Here is a 17,881-nt window from a genome sequence, read left to right on the forward strand (position 1 = left end):
TGCAGGAATTCTTCTCGTGTTTTAGTTCTGCGTCATTTAAAAACTATACGTATTGCAAATATCTTCTCCCAGTCTGGGACTTTCCTGTTAACTCTCCTAATGGTGTAATTTGAGAAACAGACGCTCTTAATTGTAACGAAATACCATGTACCCCATCTTGTACTTTGTGTTCTACATAATAAAATGTTTCCCACTTTGGGTTTCTTACAGTGCTTTAAACTAAAGAAGAGTGTGGGAGAGATGTTTCAAGAGGGGTCCTTAGTACATTTGAAATGGCCTTTCAGACCTATATGTTTGAGGCATGACAATAAGATAGTTCCCCTTATCAGAGCCCAACCCATCCCTTTATGCCTTGCTCAAATTTCCTGTTCCTTCAGGAGATGGTTGCCACCCAGCTTCCCCCTCTGCTCCTTTCAGTAAGAACTCAGAGAAGTGAATCTCACCTGTTGGTAACTTTTTAGAAAGACTATTAGAGGCTGCATTGCACTCTTTCACAATTACCACTCAAAAGTAGCTAAGAAAGACAACACAGAAATTATACTACACGGACAAAGAGTCATTTACCAGGTATATTTGAAGTCTAAGCTCTTTTGAGCTATACACGTGCACAAATGATTCAGTTGGTGGAAATCTCCCCTTCCCCTCCATATTTAAACTTTTCAAACTTAAAATAGTGATAAAGAGATTTGCATAATGTGCGTCATGGAAATGCTGAGGCAATTCTGACTTTCACAGTGCAGGAGGCTCTGCTGAAACCCTTCCAGGAGTCCTTCCAGTTTCTTACTGATCTCCTGGGAAAAGTTCCTCCTCCCCCCTCCCCAAACCCAGCCTAATGAAAGAAGTACTTGACCTGAGACAGATTAACATCGAAACTTTGCAATAAATGTCACCAAGAGTAACCAGTTCGGTCATACGCTCCACTGTGTTTTTATTGTGTGGAACACAGAATGGTCATTTTAACTTTCACTAAATTTGGCTGGAAATGACTGATGGTACCTGCTCTAAAACACGTCAAAAATTATCTCCAAATATTTTTCTCAGCCAGATCTCCTTAGAACTTGCATTCTGAAAATTCTGAATAGTTTAGAAAGTCAAATGACCTTCAGAGGACTGAGAGATTCAGGACAAAATGGCCGACTGCTGCAGCTCTCCGTTAGTCTCAGGAGCTCAGAAAATATTTCTTCCACTAGAGGGCAGCATTTCTCCACTCCTAAGTCTAATCTTTGCTTTGTTAAGGAAAAACCAAAAACCTCCACAGCAAAGGAAAGCCAAAGCATTTGCTTATTATACACTCCTCAGATTTTATTTTTGAAAGGAGCCTTCATTTTTCGTATGGCAACTCAGGGTTTTACAAGCAATGCTGTCCTCAGTTTCACCTGTACTGTGTTCAGTACTATATTGCTATATTCACAGTAGAACGGACTTTAATTTCTGAGTGATCATTCTGTTTTAAGTTTCTGATGAAACTTACATACACCTTAGTCAAAAACCACAACAATCCTTCCATAAGTTGGCTATGTTCTTGTTCTTGTGTGTTTCTCTGAGGCTTGGGTAATGAAAGTATTTCCCCTCTCCATTGTAACTGGCATTTGCATCTAAAGTAATTCGTTAAATGTACAGGAGTAGATGAGGCCTTGCACATATAGCAGAAGGTAATGGTTTTATAGGTGTATCTTCTGTAATGCACTTCGGGCTACAGAAATAGAAATATCACATGTGACGAAAACAAATGTTTTTGAGCAACATGGCCATTGCATGAGTAGGATTGGTATACGTTTATCTACTATCCTTTCCTTTTTCAAATGCTCAGTGGCTGCTACGTTCTGGCGATTTAGCTTCATCCAAATTGTCTACAACGGACACTTGCGCCTTGCCTTTATTTAAAAACAAGTGTTCTCGATAGCAAAGATGTTGGCTAATCATTTATATATTGGCATGAGAAGTTTTGTGCCCTTTCAAAATTCAGCATTATCCATAATAGAGTGTAATATTATCAGATTATCTGTATTAGTATATGAATGCATTCATAAGCAATGCACGTATCATGTTTGTAAGCAGCTAATGGCTGAACAGTCACTAAATAAAAAACATCCAGATTTTAAAAGCACAGCTGAAACATTTGTACAAATATACAAAGAGAAAAAAACAATCATTCAGACACCATGAAACTTTTATAATAAATAGGTTTGTCTGAAATCGGTCTCTATCACCCTGGACAAGCCTCCCCAGTGAGGCTGGGAAAGTTCTATACGGAAGTGGTGTTCAAAATCTACTGAGGAATATCTTTGGGGCCAAGCTCAGTGCCGCCTCCAGGAATTTTAACAGAGCTATGAAGTATTGACTCAAAATAGTGGATATACCCAGACTTCTTGAGCTGGAGGATGCTAGTAAGTTTTCTAATCTAGATAGGACATGGCTGGATGCTGACAATCTGTGAGTTATAGTATATCCTCGAATCATGAAAATAAATGCTGGTGATCATGCATGTCCTGGGAATGTCGGGATGCAGAGGACTGAGTGAGACCAGATAGGGATATCTCATGCAGTCAAAGTCAAGTTTACTTATGGTCCTACTTAAGTGGCCAGGAAGAAACAACGCACACACGTCAGGACTGGGACTGAAACAGATCACAAACAACACAGGTGCTATTTGTTACTGATGTCTCTGGCTTGGATCAACAAGAGAGAGTGAAGATATAGGCTGTGCTGATTCTTTAATAAGAAAATACTACTTTTTTTTTTTTTCTAGAACCTTCTAAATAATGGATTATGCTTGATGGGTATGATATGATCAGGAAACATATCACCTTTTCCTAGCCCTTTTGTCCGAGAGGCTTGATTACAAGGAAGGAATCTCAAACAACCAAACACCCAGGGATTGAAAGGCAATTATTTTTTTTTGACAAACAAACAACAGAGGGAAAAAAAAGCATGGTAAAGAGGAGACAGATATTATCGTTGAGGCGGAGCGGTGAGCTCAGTTGGACACGGAGGGTGGCAGGCCAGGACGCCGGGTTTGGATGATTTTTGGCTTTGGGGAAGTCTTTGGATCCTCTTCTTCCTCTATGTCACTGTCACACACGTGCACGACGACACTTGGGGTGGACTCAGTCCCTGCATGGAGCTCATACTTCTCTCCTGAAAAGCAAGAAAAGCGGAGGTGATAAAGCGGAAGGGAGCTCGGAGCAGATTCTTCGGCAAGTTTCGTTCTGCAAGGAAGAAGACAGTGTCACAGTGTCTCAGGAAACCTGGGTCTTATCCAAGAATGGCAGGGGGCGTTGGAAAATGGAGTGAGATCACTCTGTCATTGTGTCCCTGTTCTACCACCTATAACCAGACAACCCTGAGTGGGCCACTCACCCTCTTGTAGCCTCAGCACTCTCAACTGTAAACTTCAACACGGTCGTAGCCACAACCCACAGGACCGTGGTGATGACATAGTAGGTCTGGTAGGGAGTTCTCAGTTTCTTCTGTTTCCCATCATTGCTGCTAATTGCTGAGTGACCTTGAGCCAACAGCTTCACTCGTTCACCTTCTGGACAGCACAGTCTCTAAGGTCTCCTCCAGCCGCATACTTCTTATGGCCAGAGCCGCCCCAGGAGGGAATAAGGCAGGATCATCACTTGTCTGGGATTTGCGGTGGTTACTGGGGGATGGGGTTCGATGGCTGCCGAGGTCCCTTCAAGTTATAAGAGTCTGTCCTTCTTGACTGGCTCATCTTATAGTCAGATGGCTGTTAAGCTGACTGGCTTCGTGCTTTTGGTTTATCTCAGGAGGTATTTACTGAGCATTCCCCATGGGCTAGCCTATTGCTGGTGATAAGGCTACAGGCACAAGAGCACAGCCCTGCGGCCGCATGCAGACACAGGAAGTACCAGAAGATACCATGGTAAGCACTAGCGTGGCAAAATATGTCAAGGACTGAGGTGCCAAACTGTAAGGAGAAAGTAACACTGAAAGGCTTCCCAGTAGAGGCGACGATTGACGTGGGTATAAATGACAAGTAGAAGACCTCCAGGCGGTCTCCATCTGCATGCTTTAACTTCTCAATTTAACTGTTGACACACTCATCCTCTTCTCCTGACATCCCAACCTTCACTTCCCCTCCTTCACGATGGGGAAAAATCTAAAAACAAACTGCCGCGTCCGAGCTCCTACTGATAAAGGAAATATTCAACTTTCACGCTTGTGGGCTCTGCCCCTGGGCTCCCAGGGAAGCTATATTTAAAAACAATTTTTTTTAATGTTTATTTATTTTTGAGACAGAGAGAGAGCATGTGTGGGGTGGGGGGGGGGTGGGCAGAGAGAGAGAGGGAGACATAGAATCTGAAGCAGGCTCCAGGCTCCGAGCTGTCAGCACGGAGCCTGATGTGGGACTTGAACTCATGAACCGCGAGATCATGACCTGAGCTGAAGTGGGATGCTCAACCGACTGAGCCACCCAGGTGACCCTCAGGGAAGCTATACTTTAACATTTACCAAGGTCAACATGAGTCGGCAAAACCTCTAAAGCATGGGCTGTATTTCTGTCCTGCGCACACATCTTAAGTCAGCTTCGTTAAACAACAACAACAACAACAACAACAACAACAACAGGGGCACCTGGGCGGTACAGTCGGTTAAGCATCTGACTCTTGATCTCAGCTCAGGTCATGATCTCACAGTGTGTGAGTTCAAGCCCCACGTGGGGTTCTGTGCGGATGGTGTGGAGCCTGCTGGAGATTCAGTGTCTCTTTATCTCTGTCCCTCCCCAGCTGTGCTCTCTCTCTTTCTCTCAAAATAAATAAATAACCTGAAAAAAATAAAAATAAAAGGCAAAACAAAACAACGACACAACCCAAAACACCAAAAAAAAGAGCATTCCAAACAGAAGAAGAACAAAAAAAAACCCCTCCCTGGTTCCCAGAAGATTAAAGTCGTACAGCCTTGCAAAGACTAAAAACATAAAGTGTGTACCTGTCTGGAGTGCCCTTTGTTGTGATGGTTTGTAACTCTTTCTGTAAAAAGCATACCTAACCCTGTCCCCAAATGTTCCTTCCTCAGAGCACTCTCTTCTTTGTAAAGCCTGTGCATTCTGGGCAGCTGTCCTAACTTGGGCTCAAATAAAACTCTCTTCCTTTCTCTGTAACATTTTAGAAAAGGTTTGTTCACTTTTGTGTCCGCACGACCAAAGCAGCTACTTTTCTCTGGCCTTAGGCTCACCTCTCTTTGCGAGCTTCCTAAAACCTGCCCTCCCTCCAGGATGAGAGGCCGATACCACCCAGTCCAGAAGCCTTGCCTGTCATCCCCAATCTGTAGTGGGAAGTGTCCCTTCCGGCCGGCCGGAGCAAGTACGGTCAGTTTCGGGGCCGGGGTACTGTGTATGTGCCCCTGGGTACATCTTGGTGAGCACCCACGGTGAAAACAGCAAATGCTTACGAGGTACAGGCTTAAAATCTGGGCGCTGGCATAAAGGGGTGAGGAACACTACTCATGTAACAAGGGTCAAAGCTCTTCTAAGTGATGCTGGGAAGGACGTGAACGTTCAGAGTCTGCTATTGTTATGGGGTGAATTGTGTCCCCCCCGCAAAGACATCTAAGTCCTAATCCCTGGTACCTGCGACAATGACCTTACGGGGTTCTCGGAGATGATTAAGTTAAAATGAGGCCATTAGGGTAGATCCCTAATCCAGGATGACTGGTGTCCTTACAAAAAGGGGAAGTTGGGACGCAGGCCCTCACCACAGCCCAGGAGCTACCAGAAGCCGGGAGAGGCTCCTGGGACAGGTCCTTCCCTAGAGCCTTCAGAGGGAGGGAGGCCCTGCTGACACCTTGGTCCCGAACTTGTAACTCCAGAACTTGAGTCAGTACATTGTTTAAAATGTTTACTCATGGGGCACCTGGGTGGCGCAGTCGGTTAAGCGTCCGACTTCAGCCAGGTCACGATCTCGCGGTCCGTGAGTTCGAGCCCCACGTCAGGCTCTGGGCTGATGGCTCGGAGCCTGGAGCCTGTTTCCGATTCTGTGTCTCCCTCTCTCTCTGCCCCTCCCCCGTTCATGCTCTGTCTCTCTCTGTCCCAAAAATAAATAAAAACGTTGAAAAAAAAAATTAAAAAAAAATGTTTACTCATTTCTGAGGGAGAGAGAGAGAGAGACAGAGAGGGCAGAGAAGATCTGAATCGGGCTCACACTGAGAGCAGAGAGCCTGACACGGGGCTCGAACTCACGAGCCAGCCTCAAGATCATGGCCGGAGCCGGAGTAGGAAGCTTAACCACCCGAGCCGCCCAGGAACCCCAATACCTTTTTTGAAGCCCCTCAGCTCGTGTTTCCGTGGCAACCTTGGCAAACTAATATAGCCACATGCTGCTAAGAGTGTTCTCTTTCTGTTAAGGGTCAGAGAAGTCTTCGCGGGGCTGCCCTTGACATCCTGGTGTGGAGAGCAGAGGCTTTCCTGGGTGAGGGAGAGGAATAGCTCACAAAAATGGAGTGGTTCAGCTCCAGGATTTCCCCGGGGGATTGGCAGGAGCCGAGAGTGACAGCACTGGCCAGAGCCGTAGGAATAGGGCTCATAAAGGCTCTATCTTTTCGAGTCTAGATTTGGTGAAATTGCAGGGAGCGGAGAATTGCGTCAGCGGGTGTGAAATCTCTGGCAGAAGGGAGCGGAGGGGGACCGGTGTGGAATCAGGAGGGGACAGTGACACAAACAGGTGCAGAAGCAGGAGAGAGAAACTTGCCGCCCTCATTCATGCTTGGCTTTGTCTCCCTGCAGCCGGGATTGTTGGCATTACGGGAACCGCGTGGCAACCCGCTCTGAAGTCGTGAGAACGCTCACACCTACAGCTGTGGTGTATACGCGTCGATGCTTATTCAGTGGTGCTCCGCCCTCCTCTGAGGTATTTTGTCATTGTAACCAAAACCCCCGGGCAGAAGAACCGCACGCGAAGGACAGGAATCTCCATGACGTGGCTCCCGGCGTAAAAGTTGCCTGCGAGGCTCCGGGCCACGGGTGGGCAGACCTGGCGGGTGGCATCTCGGAGCAGGGCTTCTCGAGCTGCTGACAGCCTAGCGGCGCTGCTTGTTGAAAACAGAGGTGACCGCGGGGCTCCTGGTTGGCTCGGGCATCCGCTCAGGTCGCGATCTCCCCGGCTTCGTGGGTTCCAGTCCCGCAGCGGGCTCTGAGCCTGCTTGGGATTCTCTCTCTCCCTTTCTCTCTGCCCCTCCCCCGCTTGTGCCATCTCTGTCTCTCTCAAGAGAAATAAATAAACTTAAAAAAAAATAGTTTACTGGTATGAGGATGCGGCCCTGCCTATTCTGAGCGACATCTCCTTTGGTAGCCAGCATCCCCTGGTGCTTCTCCGTGTTAAAGGGCAGCCACCGTTCCGGGGGTTCACGTGGCGGGCTGGAGGCTGTGGTCCCGCCAGGGCGCGGGCATGCACCCAGCGTGCCTCCTCCCTGCCTCCCTCCTGCATGCTAATTTTTCATCGGAAAGTGAGACCGGTGCAGGGAGAGGGCAGGAGGGAGGGACGCTGGACGCATAGCAGGAAGGCATCCAGGATTTATCAGCTCGGGAGCCGCCCCCCAGCAGCTCGAATTAATCTGTAGTCTTCTTTCTCATCTTTGTTTTCTGGGGGGACAGCAAGCCCCTCCGGGTGCCACCGCAAACGGCGGGCGATGACTTCGCTGTACTCAAGCTTTCCGAAACGCTCTCCTTCCTCTGGGGATGCTCTGCAAATTCTGAATGAGAGACGCCCTCCAACAAGAGAAGGAGAAAGGAACGAGTACACAAATAAGGCCGTTCTTTGTTTGCATCCAGGATGTCTTCCAAATTCTCAGGTTTGGAGGAGTGGCACTTCTTGGAGGGACACCGATGGCTGCTGGAGTCCCGCGCGTCGCCCTGTCGCTTGCGATGCAGGGAGAGGCGATGGCAGTTCAGGATGATGGGACAGAATTTGCTGTCACCCAGCAAAAGCGTGGAGACTGTGAGGCCGGCGGGGGAAGGGGTGGTGGCAGGTCCCCAGCCAAGGGGCTGACCAGACACCCTGCCCCTTTCCTTACTCGTTGGCCAGAAGCTAGTTGCTAGCTTTATATGTATTTATATTCATATTACAGTTTTTTTGATGTTTACTATTTTTGGGAGAGAGAGACAGACAGAGCATGAGCGGGGGAGGGGCAGAGAGAGAGGGAGACACAAGCCGAAACAGGCTCCAGGCTCCGAGCTGTCAGCCCAGAGCCCAAAGCGGGGCTCGAACTCACAGACCGCGAGATCATGACCTGAGCCGAAGTCGGACACTCAACCGACTGAGCCACCCAGGCGCCCCTCTATTTATATCTGTATCATAGTACAATGTATATAATGAAGCAAGCCTTTTAATTAAGTCACTTGTTTGCCCTGGCTTGCATAAAGAACACTCCTGTAAAGATACGTCTAGCTGCAAGGTGTTTACCAGTTCCAACCTGAGTGCTTTCCTTTTAGGCCAGATGTGCCGGGGGTACACTCGGGATGGAACAGGAAAGCCCAGGGCCCTGCTCCGTGCGGGGCAGCTTTATGTTGAGCACGTGGAGCTAACAGAGTCAGACTACTTGGTCGTAGAGAGACTTTATTGCTGTGATCCCATTAACTCTGACATTTCACTGTTCTATATTTGGAAACTTTCTTACTATCAAAATCCAGCAAAGCTTAACAGCTGCTAAGAGCCTACAAAATAAAAAAGAAATAGCTTTGGTGTTGCTGGATTGAATTCTTCTTTTTTTGGCTTCTCTTTCCCTTTGGGCTTCAGCTAATTCCTCTACCACCAGGGCTGACGTCAATGCTGTCACCCTGCATGGTGACCAACTGGGCTTGGTGGGGGACAAGGAGCCCGTGGGGCCCTGGCCACTCAGGGTGGGTCTATCCTGCCACACCACACTGAGCACGGCCACAGCGTTTCTTTGAAAGGACAAGCAGAGGGTCACCTATCACACTCCCAATCCTCAAGTCTGTATTCAAACTGTCCTTTCCCCTGTGAGCAGAAAGGAGGCCGGCCGGAGCCAAAAGCTTCCAGAAAGTACATCACGCGGGGTTTTCCACCTACCCCTGTTGAAATGAATTCCCAGCTGAGCACGTGCAAACTCCTCCAGCACGTGGCCAAAAGTGAAACTGTCATTCAGGCCTTTGGAAGTGATGTAGGCGTGGCCACTGTTCGAAATAAATGTCAAATTCCGTCGCCTCTTTTTCTGAGTGGATGGAGACAGGTTGATGACAAGGTCCTGATTCCTGCAGGTCTGGAGGACATGGAGGTGTCCACGGGCTGCCTCCTGTTCTCAGGAGGGAGAAGGTCACATCCCTGTCTGCGGGGGGTAGGGGGGCACCTGGGGGATGTGGTGACACAGTTCTGTCACACTCACAGAGATGTGTGTTGGTGACCGCTGGTCCCAGTACCCCTGGAAGTTCTCCATCACGCTGCCCCCTTTGGCTTATGGGTCAGGAGTTGGCTTCTTCTTGGATTCTCTCTAAAATAATCAGTGTGATTATGCACAGTGTCTAAAAATCAGCATAATGAGATGCGTTCAAGGCAGGGAGATGTTACAGTGCTATATTTGCATATATTACAGCAGAGCTGAGACCGTTCAGATTCCTGGTAAGAAAACTCTCGAGATGGCAGGAAAGGGAAACCCTCCTGTGACCTGAGTGCCTCCTTGCACAAGTCCTTACCTGAGCTCTGCCAAAGAGATGGGACCCCTGTCCCAGAGGCTTTCAAAAGACTGCAGGGTCTAGCAGGCACGAGACTAGGGTTTGCTCTATTCCTCACGTGGCTTCCATTCATCTCTGAAAGATTCTCTCTCTGGAACATCATGAGCTCCCACTTTCTGTCTCTATGAGATGCTATGTCCCCAGCCTGGTCTCACACCTGCACCTCTCTGGCCTTAGGGACATCTCTGCAAAAGTCTTCTAGTCTTCTCCAAACTCACATATCCAGAGTAGAATTATTTATGTTCCCTGTCAATCTATGTGTCCTCTCCAGCTATCACATTTCTCGGGGAGGTTCTATCTCCTAGGTGCCAAATCTGTAGAGTTGGTCACCTTGGAAGCTTCTCTGCCTTCCATCCATGGTAGTTAAGCCATCACAGAACATTATTCAACACTGCTCTGAAACATTTCTCCATACGTTCCCTTGCTACCCTGCTTACAATGCCTGCATTCACGGTTCACCACTTCCCACCTGAATGCTCTCAGCTGATGACCCCACCACAGGAACTAACGTCCACTGCTGGAATAAGCTTCCTAACGCAACGTTTGGAGACATCACCTCATCCTGGGCCAGCGATGTGACGCTGAGAGATATATAACATTCTCCGCCCCAGTTTTCCTCATCTGTGAAATGGGAATAACCATCACATCACCACGCTACGAAATAAGGAAATATTTGTCAGATACTTTAAAGCCCTCCTCAGATGCATGACATGATTATTTAATGATTATTTAGGGTGATGTTGTGGTCAGTGCGGCTGCCCAAAATAATTTCCCGTTTTCAGTGTGATGAACCAACCTGGTCACACGGCCAGACACTTCGAGAATTAAGAAATGAATAATTGGAAAGAGTTTTTATTCAGTCCAGTCACTGTTGTAAGCAGCAAGAGGAGTGGATGGTGACACGCGGAGTCCCATGAAGGGCAGAGGGGTGTCATAAATCCCGACCCTCAAAATGAACTGATCCTTGTTCTCTTTACCACTCCCCACCCCCACTGGTAAGTTTCTCTCCTTTTTCCTGTCTCCCCACCCTTTTCCACACTTGTGTTCCCACAAGAAGGAAGATCTCACGTTGCTTTTGAAATGACATCTCTCTCTCTTTTTTCTTTCTGAGATCGTGTGAATCACTTGTGTATAACGCCTAGTTATAGCACCTTTTCTATTATACGTTAGTTGTTTCATCTGGTGACGTTTTACGTTCCAAGCTGCTGCAGTGGTGGCCGTAGTGACGGATGCGGCTTCAGGTATATGTAAATGCTCCAAATACATGTTACTGGGTCGTGACACGCTTTTGACACGCTTCTGCCATGTCCAGTAGGCACTCACACATTTGCCTCCTATTGTTTAACGTGTGTAAGCTTTAGCTTTTCCGCTAAGCAGAAAACCAAGTAAGGGCAGGTATTTACTCCGTTTTCAGCATGCCGGCCGTGGTAGGACACGGGAGGTGTCACGGAAACTCGCCATCCGCTTTACACACGGCAACTATTTACCGCGCCATCGCTAAATGCCAGATGCGTCTCTAAGTCCTTCACACAAATTGGATATTTAATTATGATGACAGCTCTGTACTGTGGGCGTCATCCTCTCTAGGTTATGCAGGAGGAAACTGACATCACCGAGGAAGTCAATGGCAGAGCCGGGATTCAAACTCAGGCATGTCTGACCTCAAAGAACATGCTTACAGTCACTCTCAGGCTCTGTCTGTCCTGACTCCCGTGGTGTTCACCTATGACAAGAGCTGGGTTTAACTTTCACTTTTAATGTATCTTTAAGGCAACTTCTAGTTTAGCGAATAGTTGCTCTCTAGCTAAAGAGGAACTATTTATTCCTTCTGCATCCTGCCTCTTCTTGTTCTGGCCAATTGCTAGTTATCCTAGGCATGGTCTCCTTGACAATGAATCTTCTCAAATGATAACACTTAATCATTATGAAAAGAAATACTCTATACCATACATTATAAAAGGATTTGACTCACATCTCTTATGGTAGCTTTGGTCTCTGGCGTTGGGGGGATGTTTCCTTCTGGATTTAATTTTATTATCTTTCATGTGAAAGGCGAATTCTCAACAGGAGAGTTAGTGTTGTAGCAGACCGACTGTGTTCGGCAGAGATGGCCATCAAATTTCTTGCTAAACATTACTCTTCAAGAACCTTGCCACTCATTCATGGAGGACTGTTCCCACTGTGGTCCCTCCCCTCAAATCTGGACAGGCGTTTATTTAAAAAAATTTTTGTAAACGTTTATTCATTTTTGAGAGACAAGAGAGAGCAGAGCGTGAGCGGGGGAATGGGGAGCGGGGCACAGAATCCAAAGCAGTCTCCAGGCTCTGAGCTGTCAGCACAGAGCCCAATGCGGGGCTCGAACACAAGGACCGAGAGATCATGACCTGAGCCTAAGTCGGATGCTTAAGGGACTGAGTCACCCAGGCACCCCCGGACAGGCCTTCATGACTGACTGCCTTGACTAGTATCCTGCCGCAGAAGTAACCGGTGTGAATTCTGAGTCAGGTCACAAAAACGCCATGCACGTCCACCTTGCTCTGTCAGGATGCTCATTTCTGGAACCTCGCCTCCATGTTGTAAGGAAGTCCAAGCAGCCCATGAAGAGGCTCGCACGGAGAGGAACCAGGGGCCCTGACCCACAGCCCGTCTGAGCTGTCAGCCACACTGGCTTGCCAGCCCTGTGAGTAAACCATCTTGAAAGCAGATTTGCTGGTCCCGGCTGAGCTGCCCCAGGAACACTGCAAGCAGCAGACAAGAGAATGAGCTCTCCCCCAAGCCCTGCCTGAGTAGCAGATCCGTGAACAAAATAAGTGACGTTGTTTCAAGGCCTTCATTTTGGGATCGTTGTTACGTAGCAATCGATAAGTCATCGGTCACACACGCTCTCTTTGTTCGGAAGCAAGCTGAGCCACTAAATTGACTTGAAATTAATTGCCTGTGTTTTATCCTCTTTCCCTGCTCAGGTGCTACCTTCGACTGGACACCACCCCAGTTCCCGTCCTTCCTTCCTTATGGACGAAGCTCCACAGAGGGACCTCTCTCTGTGGCCGCTCTCTCACTCCCCTCCAGCGGAAGCGGAGAGGTGACTCCGGGGAAAAGAACTGTCCCTGCTCAGCTCGCCCTCTCCACTTTTCCCTTTGGGCCATCCCTGCCTGTAAAGGTCCTGTGCCCTTCTCTGCGCTGGGCCATGTGCTAAGGCCCCCGGAGGAGACCCAGCCCATGTGGGGTGGTCTGTGGCAGGCATGGCGAGTTAAACTCTGGGTTCTGGATTTCAGCGTTAGGAAACCCGGGCTGGGGTTCACCTCGGCCACATTCTCGGCCTCAGTATTTCATTAGAAACAAAGCTGGCACTACTCATCTCATCTGTCTTATTCTGACCTACCCTTCAATGAGTTCTCAACCCAACAGGGAAAACGAAGGCATCTGTTATTAATCGGCACTGAATTTAAGAATGGATGAGGGCTTCTCAAGGCCCGTGCTGAGAACACTTCCAGCAGGACTTTTGAACATAGATAGAACCATGCTGGGTGCTGAGCGCTGAGCTTTGGTTTAAGTCAAGAGCCAAGATGAGGAATTTTCAGTAAGATGAGGAATAGGGATTCTAATATTAAAACACGTTTAGGCTTATCATATGTAAAAGGCACTGCAAACCCCCCTCCCCAGTATTTTTATTGTGAACGTGCTATTTTCAAGAGGAAATAGAAGCATCAGTTCTGATCTATGGAACAAGCAACGAGGAATTTCTATGTGTTAGTTTTATCAAACATGCTGTCTGTTGATGGGACCGAAAACAGGGACTGAGGGCCGAGTTCAGCGTAATTAGAAATGTGCTTGAAAGGTGTTCATTCACACTTAAGGGGCACCTGGGTGACTCAGTCGGTTAAGCATCCTACTCTTGCTTCTGGAGCAGGTGATGCTCTCACAGTTTGCGAGTTCAAGCCCTGAATCGGGCTCCGCACTGCTTGGGATTCTCTCTCCCTCTCTCTCTGCCCCTACCTTGCTCACGCTTTGTCTCTCCAAAATAAATAAATAAACTTAAAAAAAAAAAAAAAAAGAAAGGTATTCACACTTAGATTCCCTTTCCTTTCACGTATCAGGTTTAGGACTTAAATTTGGCAGGGTGGGGAAGGGGAAGAAGGTTGCCAAGCCCCGGTAAACCTGTCCCTTGTCAACAGCAGAGACAGAGACTGCTGGCCCTATGCACTCAGAGGACTGGGGAGGAGGGGCAGGACAGCCCCCTTGCGGGAAGCAGGGGTGCGGCAACCTGCACTTCCTTTCTTCCACCAAGACCCGGGCTGCTGTCTAAAGTCACCATGTCTTTTAAACCTCTCTCAATCCAGGCAGGGCTAATGCTGGTTTGATGTGGGGCCACAAGCGTTCCTCAGGAGAAAGAGGAGTTATGGGGAAAAGCATCAGAAAGCTTCCAGAAGCGATACCATCCTCCCCCCGCCCTCCATACGCGATTTAACAGTATTTTTAAGTTCTCTTCCGGCATTCTTGTCTTCCCCTATTTTTCCAAAGGGAAGCAAAGGGAGCATGTGCGTGGGCGCGCGTGCGTGCCCGCTCATGCGTCTGGAAGGGGCACGGGCGTGGGTGCACTTCTCTGGACGGCTCCCCTCTCTCCTCGCCCCTCCTCCGTCTGCTCCACACTGGTACCTCTGACCCCCTCCTAGGCACTCCTTGCCTCTATGTCTTTCTCGAATTTGAGACCCACCTGATAAATGCTGCAAAGGTGTAATTACTATGGTTCTCAAACAAGGGTGCTAAGGTTTTTTTTTTGTTTTTTGTTTTTCACAGGGACAGGGTTGGGTGGGGATGCTGGCATTCAGTAGGTGATGCACGAAAATGCTAAATGGACCACAGGGCGTAGGGCCATCCGTTCCAAAATATCACAGATTTCACACTAAGAAACATGGCGCTAAGAGCTTGATGCAGGCACTTACATTTTAATAAAAGGCTAAGATATGATTTAAAAATCAAGTGACCCAAACCAGGTAATACATATTGAGCATTCACCATGTCCTGTGCTGGACATGGAGATTCATATGGGCTATCTAATTTGATGACTGCAACAATCTGGTTTTACTGTTGAGGCACACAGAGAAATTAAGAAACTTTCTCAACGTCACACAGCTAATAAAAGGTGGTGCCTGGGTTTAAACTCACATCCCAAGTTGGAGTCACCATTGTAAAGCAAGAGAAATCTCTTTCTTCATGTTGGAGCCTCTCTGACGGCTACAAAAATAAAAGAGGAGATATTTCAGGGAGGAGGGGCTCTTCCTGGAGACTTTGCAAATCACAGCTGTCTGTTTACAGGCTCAGTCTGGGGGTGGAGAAAGAACTTATTTTCTAAGTAGAAGTGGAAAGAGGCTTCCCGATTAAAAGAAATATTCCAGGGAGGAAGAAACATTCCAGAGAGAGAAGTCCTTTGCAATTTTTTCTCACGCGGATACCTCTGTGTTTCCATGAGCTCCCATCTCATTTTGATAGACCCCCAAAGAAAAATGCTGTAGGTAGTCTTGAGGGTGGGGTCAAATCATTGAATAGTAACTCTGTCCCTTGTCCTTCATGCAGCAGCTGCTTCTGTTAAAGAATGCCCTAGAAGCTTGGGAGGCAAAGAGTAAAAGCAAAGCACAGACCAACCCAAGTCCATGGGAAGTTCAGAGAACAAACCCATGTGAAGAGCAACCACGACCACCTCAAAGGAGAGGGACACTGTTCTCGCTGGCAGGGAGACACTATTCCAAGTGCTTTACGTACCTTAATTCATGCAATGGCACAGAAAACATCTCTCAGAGGATGTCCTGCTAAACAGTTCTGCTCTGAACAGAACGACCACAGCAACCACCATGGATCTGATAGTTCCTGTGTGCCAGGAACTGGGCTGAGTACCTCATGTATATTAATTATTCCATCTTCACGATGATCTTGCAGGTTGCCCAATAATCACCATTGAAAAATAAAGAGGTGCAGAGAAGTGAAGTAAATTGCTCAAGGTCCAGCTCAAACAAGTGGAGCTAGGATTCCAATCCAGGCATGCCGAGGCCAAAGCATGACCACCATGTTGCCTGCACTCAGGTCTAGTGTGAGCTCATGTCAGGAAATTATTATCCACAGAAACGACTGGGGTTCTTCCTCCTTACCTCCCATCCTCAGTCCCAACCCACATCAAAGTAGGAAACCAGAAAGGGTCCTTGGTAAAAGGGGCTAGGAGGAGAGGGAGAGAAGGGGCGGGGAAGAGAGGCAGAAGGACAGAGAACACTTCTGTAGTTGGGTGATAAGAGGTGTTCTAGTTCAATAAAAGAAAGTTTGTTTATCTTCTGGGGGTTTCCCTCTAAGACTGGATGAGGTGGGGCTGTGTACCTTCAATCCCTCCTGAGTTATTTAGGACCTAAAGTACTTCATGGGGACAACTGATTGACTGAGGACCTGAATTAGTGGTTGAGCCAAGGAAGTAGAATCCTACAAGGAAGGTATGGACAAGAAAGACTAAGGACGCGTGGAGGGAGGAGGATTGGGAAGATAAAGGGAGACTCTGAAGCCTGTGGGGGGAGGGGGCTCATCCACCCAGGTGAGAGAAAAGTAGCAACATAGGGAAAGAAAGAGATGCTTGGTCAAAGAGGCATGAGGATTTGCTCTCTGGAAGTAACCATTGTGTTTGACCTTGGCTGATATTAGGGGCATGGCTAAGGGCATAGCTTTAGGGATGGTCAGGTGTCTTTTCTATTGTTCTACAATGTGCATATTTTACCTGCGAAGGAAGAAAAAGAAGAATTTTATATTGCTACTCATCAGTGATTAAAAATAATTGTGGGGGCACCTGGGTGGCTCAGTCAGTTAAGCATCCGACTCTTGATTCTGATCGGCTCAGGTCATGATCTCACAGTTCAGGGGATCGAGCCCTGCATCAGGCTCCGTGCTGGCGGCGTGGAGCTTGCTTGGGATTCTTTCTCTCTCTCTCTCTCTTTCTCAAAAATAAATAAACAAGCTTAAAAAAACATAAAAATAATTGTGGAGTACATGCTGAGAAGAAAAGCTTTTCGAACATTAATTTTTCCAGGGAAGATTCTTTGAAAGGAGATGGAAAATTCTGAGCATGTGGTCCAATATCACAAATCTGCGTGCCTCGGGTGGGGGATGACGGAGGAGATGGTGTGAGCGGAAATCCTGGAGCCTGACTGTTTTATTTGCTTTTCATATCTGTGACCAGGAAATAGCAGTTGTTGAACAAGAACTGAGGCTTATATAATAGTCATACATATGCACCCAAAATATAGGTGTTCATCTATATTTAAAAAATAGAATTTGCTCTACCTTTGAATCAATGAGCCTGGAATAGAAACTCTTTCTTCCTTATAAGTTACACGAATTAATGAAATATATTTTCCTTGTAGAGGAAATGCTGTATACTAAGCAGCAAACCAGCAAAACTGCTTTACTATGGCATGTTTTGATGGAGAGGAATTTGGAAAAAGGAAAAAGGCTAAATATAGCAGATGTTCGCAACTTGAAACTTGGGCACCATTTTAAGCCCTGCTCTGCAGTTAACTAAAATTGATCTCCCTAACAAGATCTAAAAATAGCAGGAGGAAAAAAAGGAACAGACAATGACTTTTCATATCGTTCCCTGCAGGCATTTTCAGTGACAATGAACATGACCTTCCAGAGCCATCCTAGAGAGCAGAATAAAGGCTGGCATTTCACATCTCACTTCTGATTTACCACCCATTTAGTACATTGTAACATCTTTGTGTTTCCATTTTTGCTGATTGGTATAGATAAGCTGGCTTGCTGGGCTGGGTTTTTGTGTTTCCTATTTTGCTGTATATCTGAAAAGAACATAGCACCGTACTCTTTCTGGAGTCAGGAATCACAGATGTTATAAAATAAACCAAAATACATATTCGATTCATTTTCTTCTTGGTCTAAGCCCACCTTCTTTTGTCTAGATGATTGTTTGATGATGGGCTTCTCTAAATTCACCAGGAGGAATTATGTAAATGTAGAGGGCCTCTGTTTGATAGACATGGTAACTGTCCTTTACACAGAGCAGAAGAAGGCAAATCCTGATTGGCATGTCCCGGAGGACGAGAGCGAAAAGCACCGAATGGACCTTGGAGGCCTGCGTGTGTTGTCGGGCGCTTCCAATAAGCCCAGAAACAAAATGTGGAG

General features: G+C 47.2%; 1 protein-coding gene across 3 annotated transcripts in view; it reads right to left on the reverse strand.

The window, feature by feature from the left end:
• Nucleotides 1-549: 549 nt before the first annotated feature.
• The window catches only part of RCAN2 (regulator of calcineurin 2), a 275,296-nt gene continuing 257,964 nt past the window's right edge, over nucleotides 550-17,881 (reverse strand). For all 3 annotated transcript variants that reach the window (XM_030315639.1, XM_030315641.1, XM_030315642.1), the window contains one exon: nucleotides 550-3,138. In XM_030315639.1, coding sequence (XP_030171499.1) covers nucleotides 2,978-3,138 — 161 coding nt within the window. In that variant the 3' untranslated portion in view covers nucleotides 550-2,977. The remainder of the gene's footprint in view (nucleotides 3,139-17,881) is intronic.

Source organism: Lynx canadensis, chromosome B2 (genome assembly GCF_007474595.2).
Source record: "Lynx canadensis isolate LIC74 chromosome B2, mLynCan4.pri.v2, whole genome shotgun sequence".
Taxonomy (NCBI): domain Eukaryota; kingdom Metazoa; phylum Chordata; class Mammalia; order Carnivora; family Felidae; genus Lynx; species Lynx canadensis.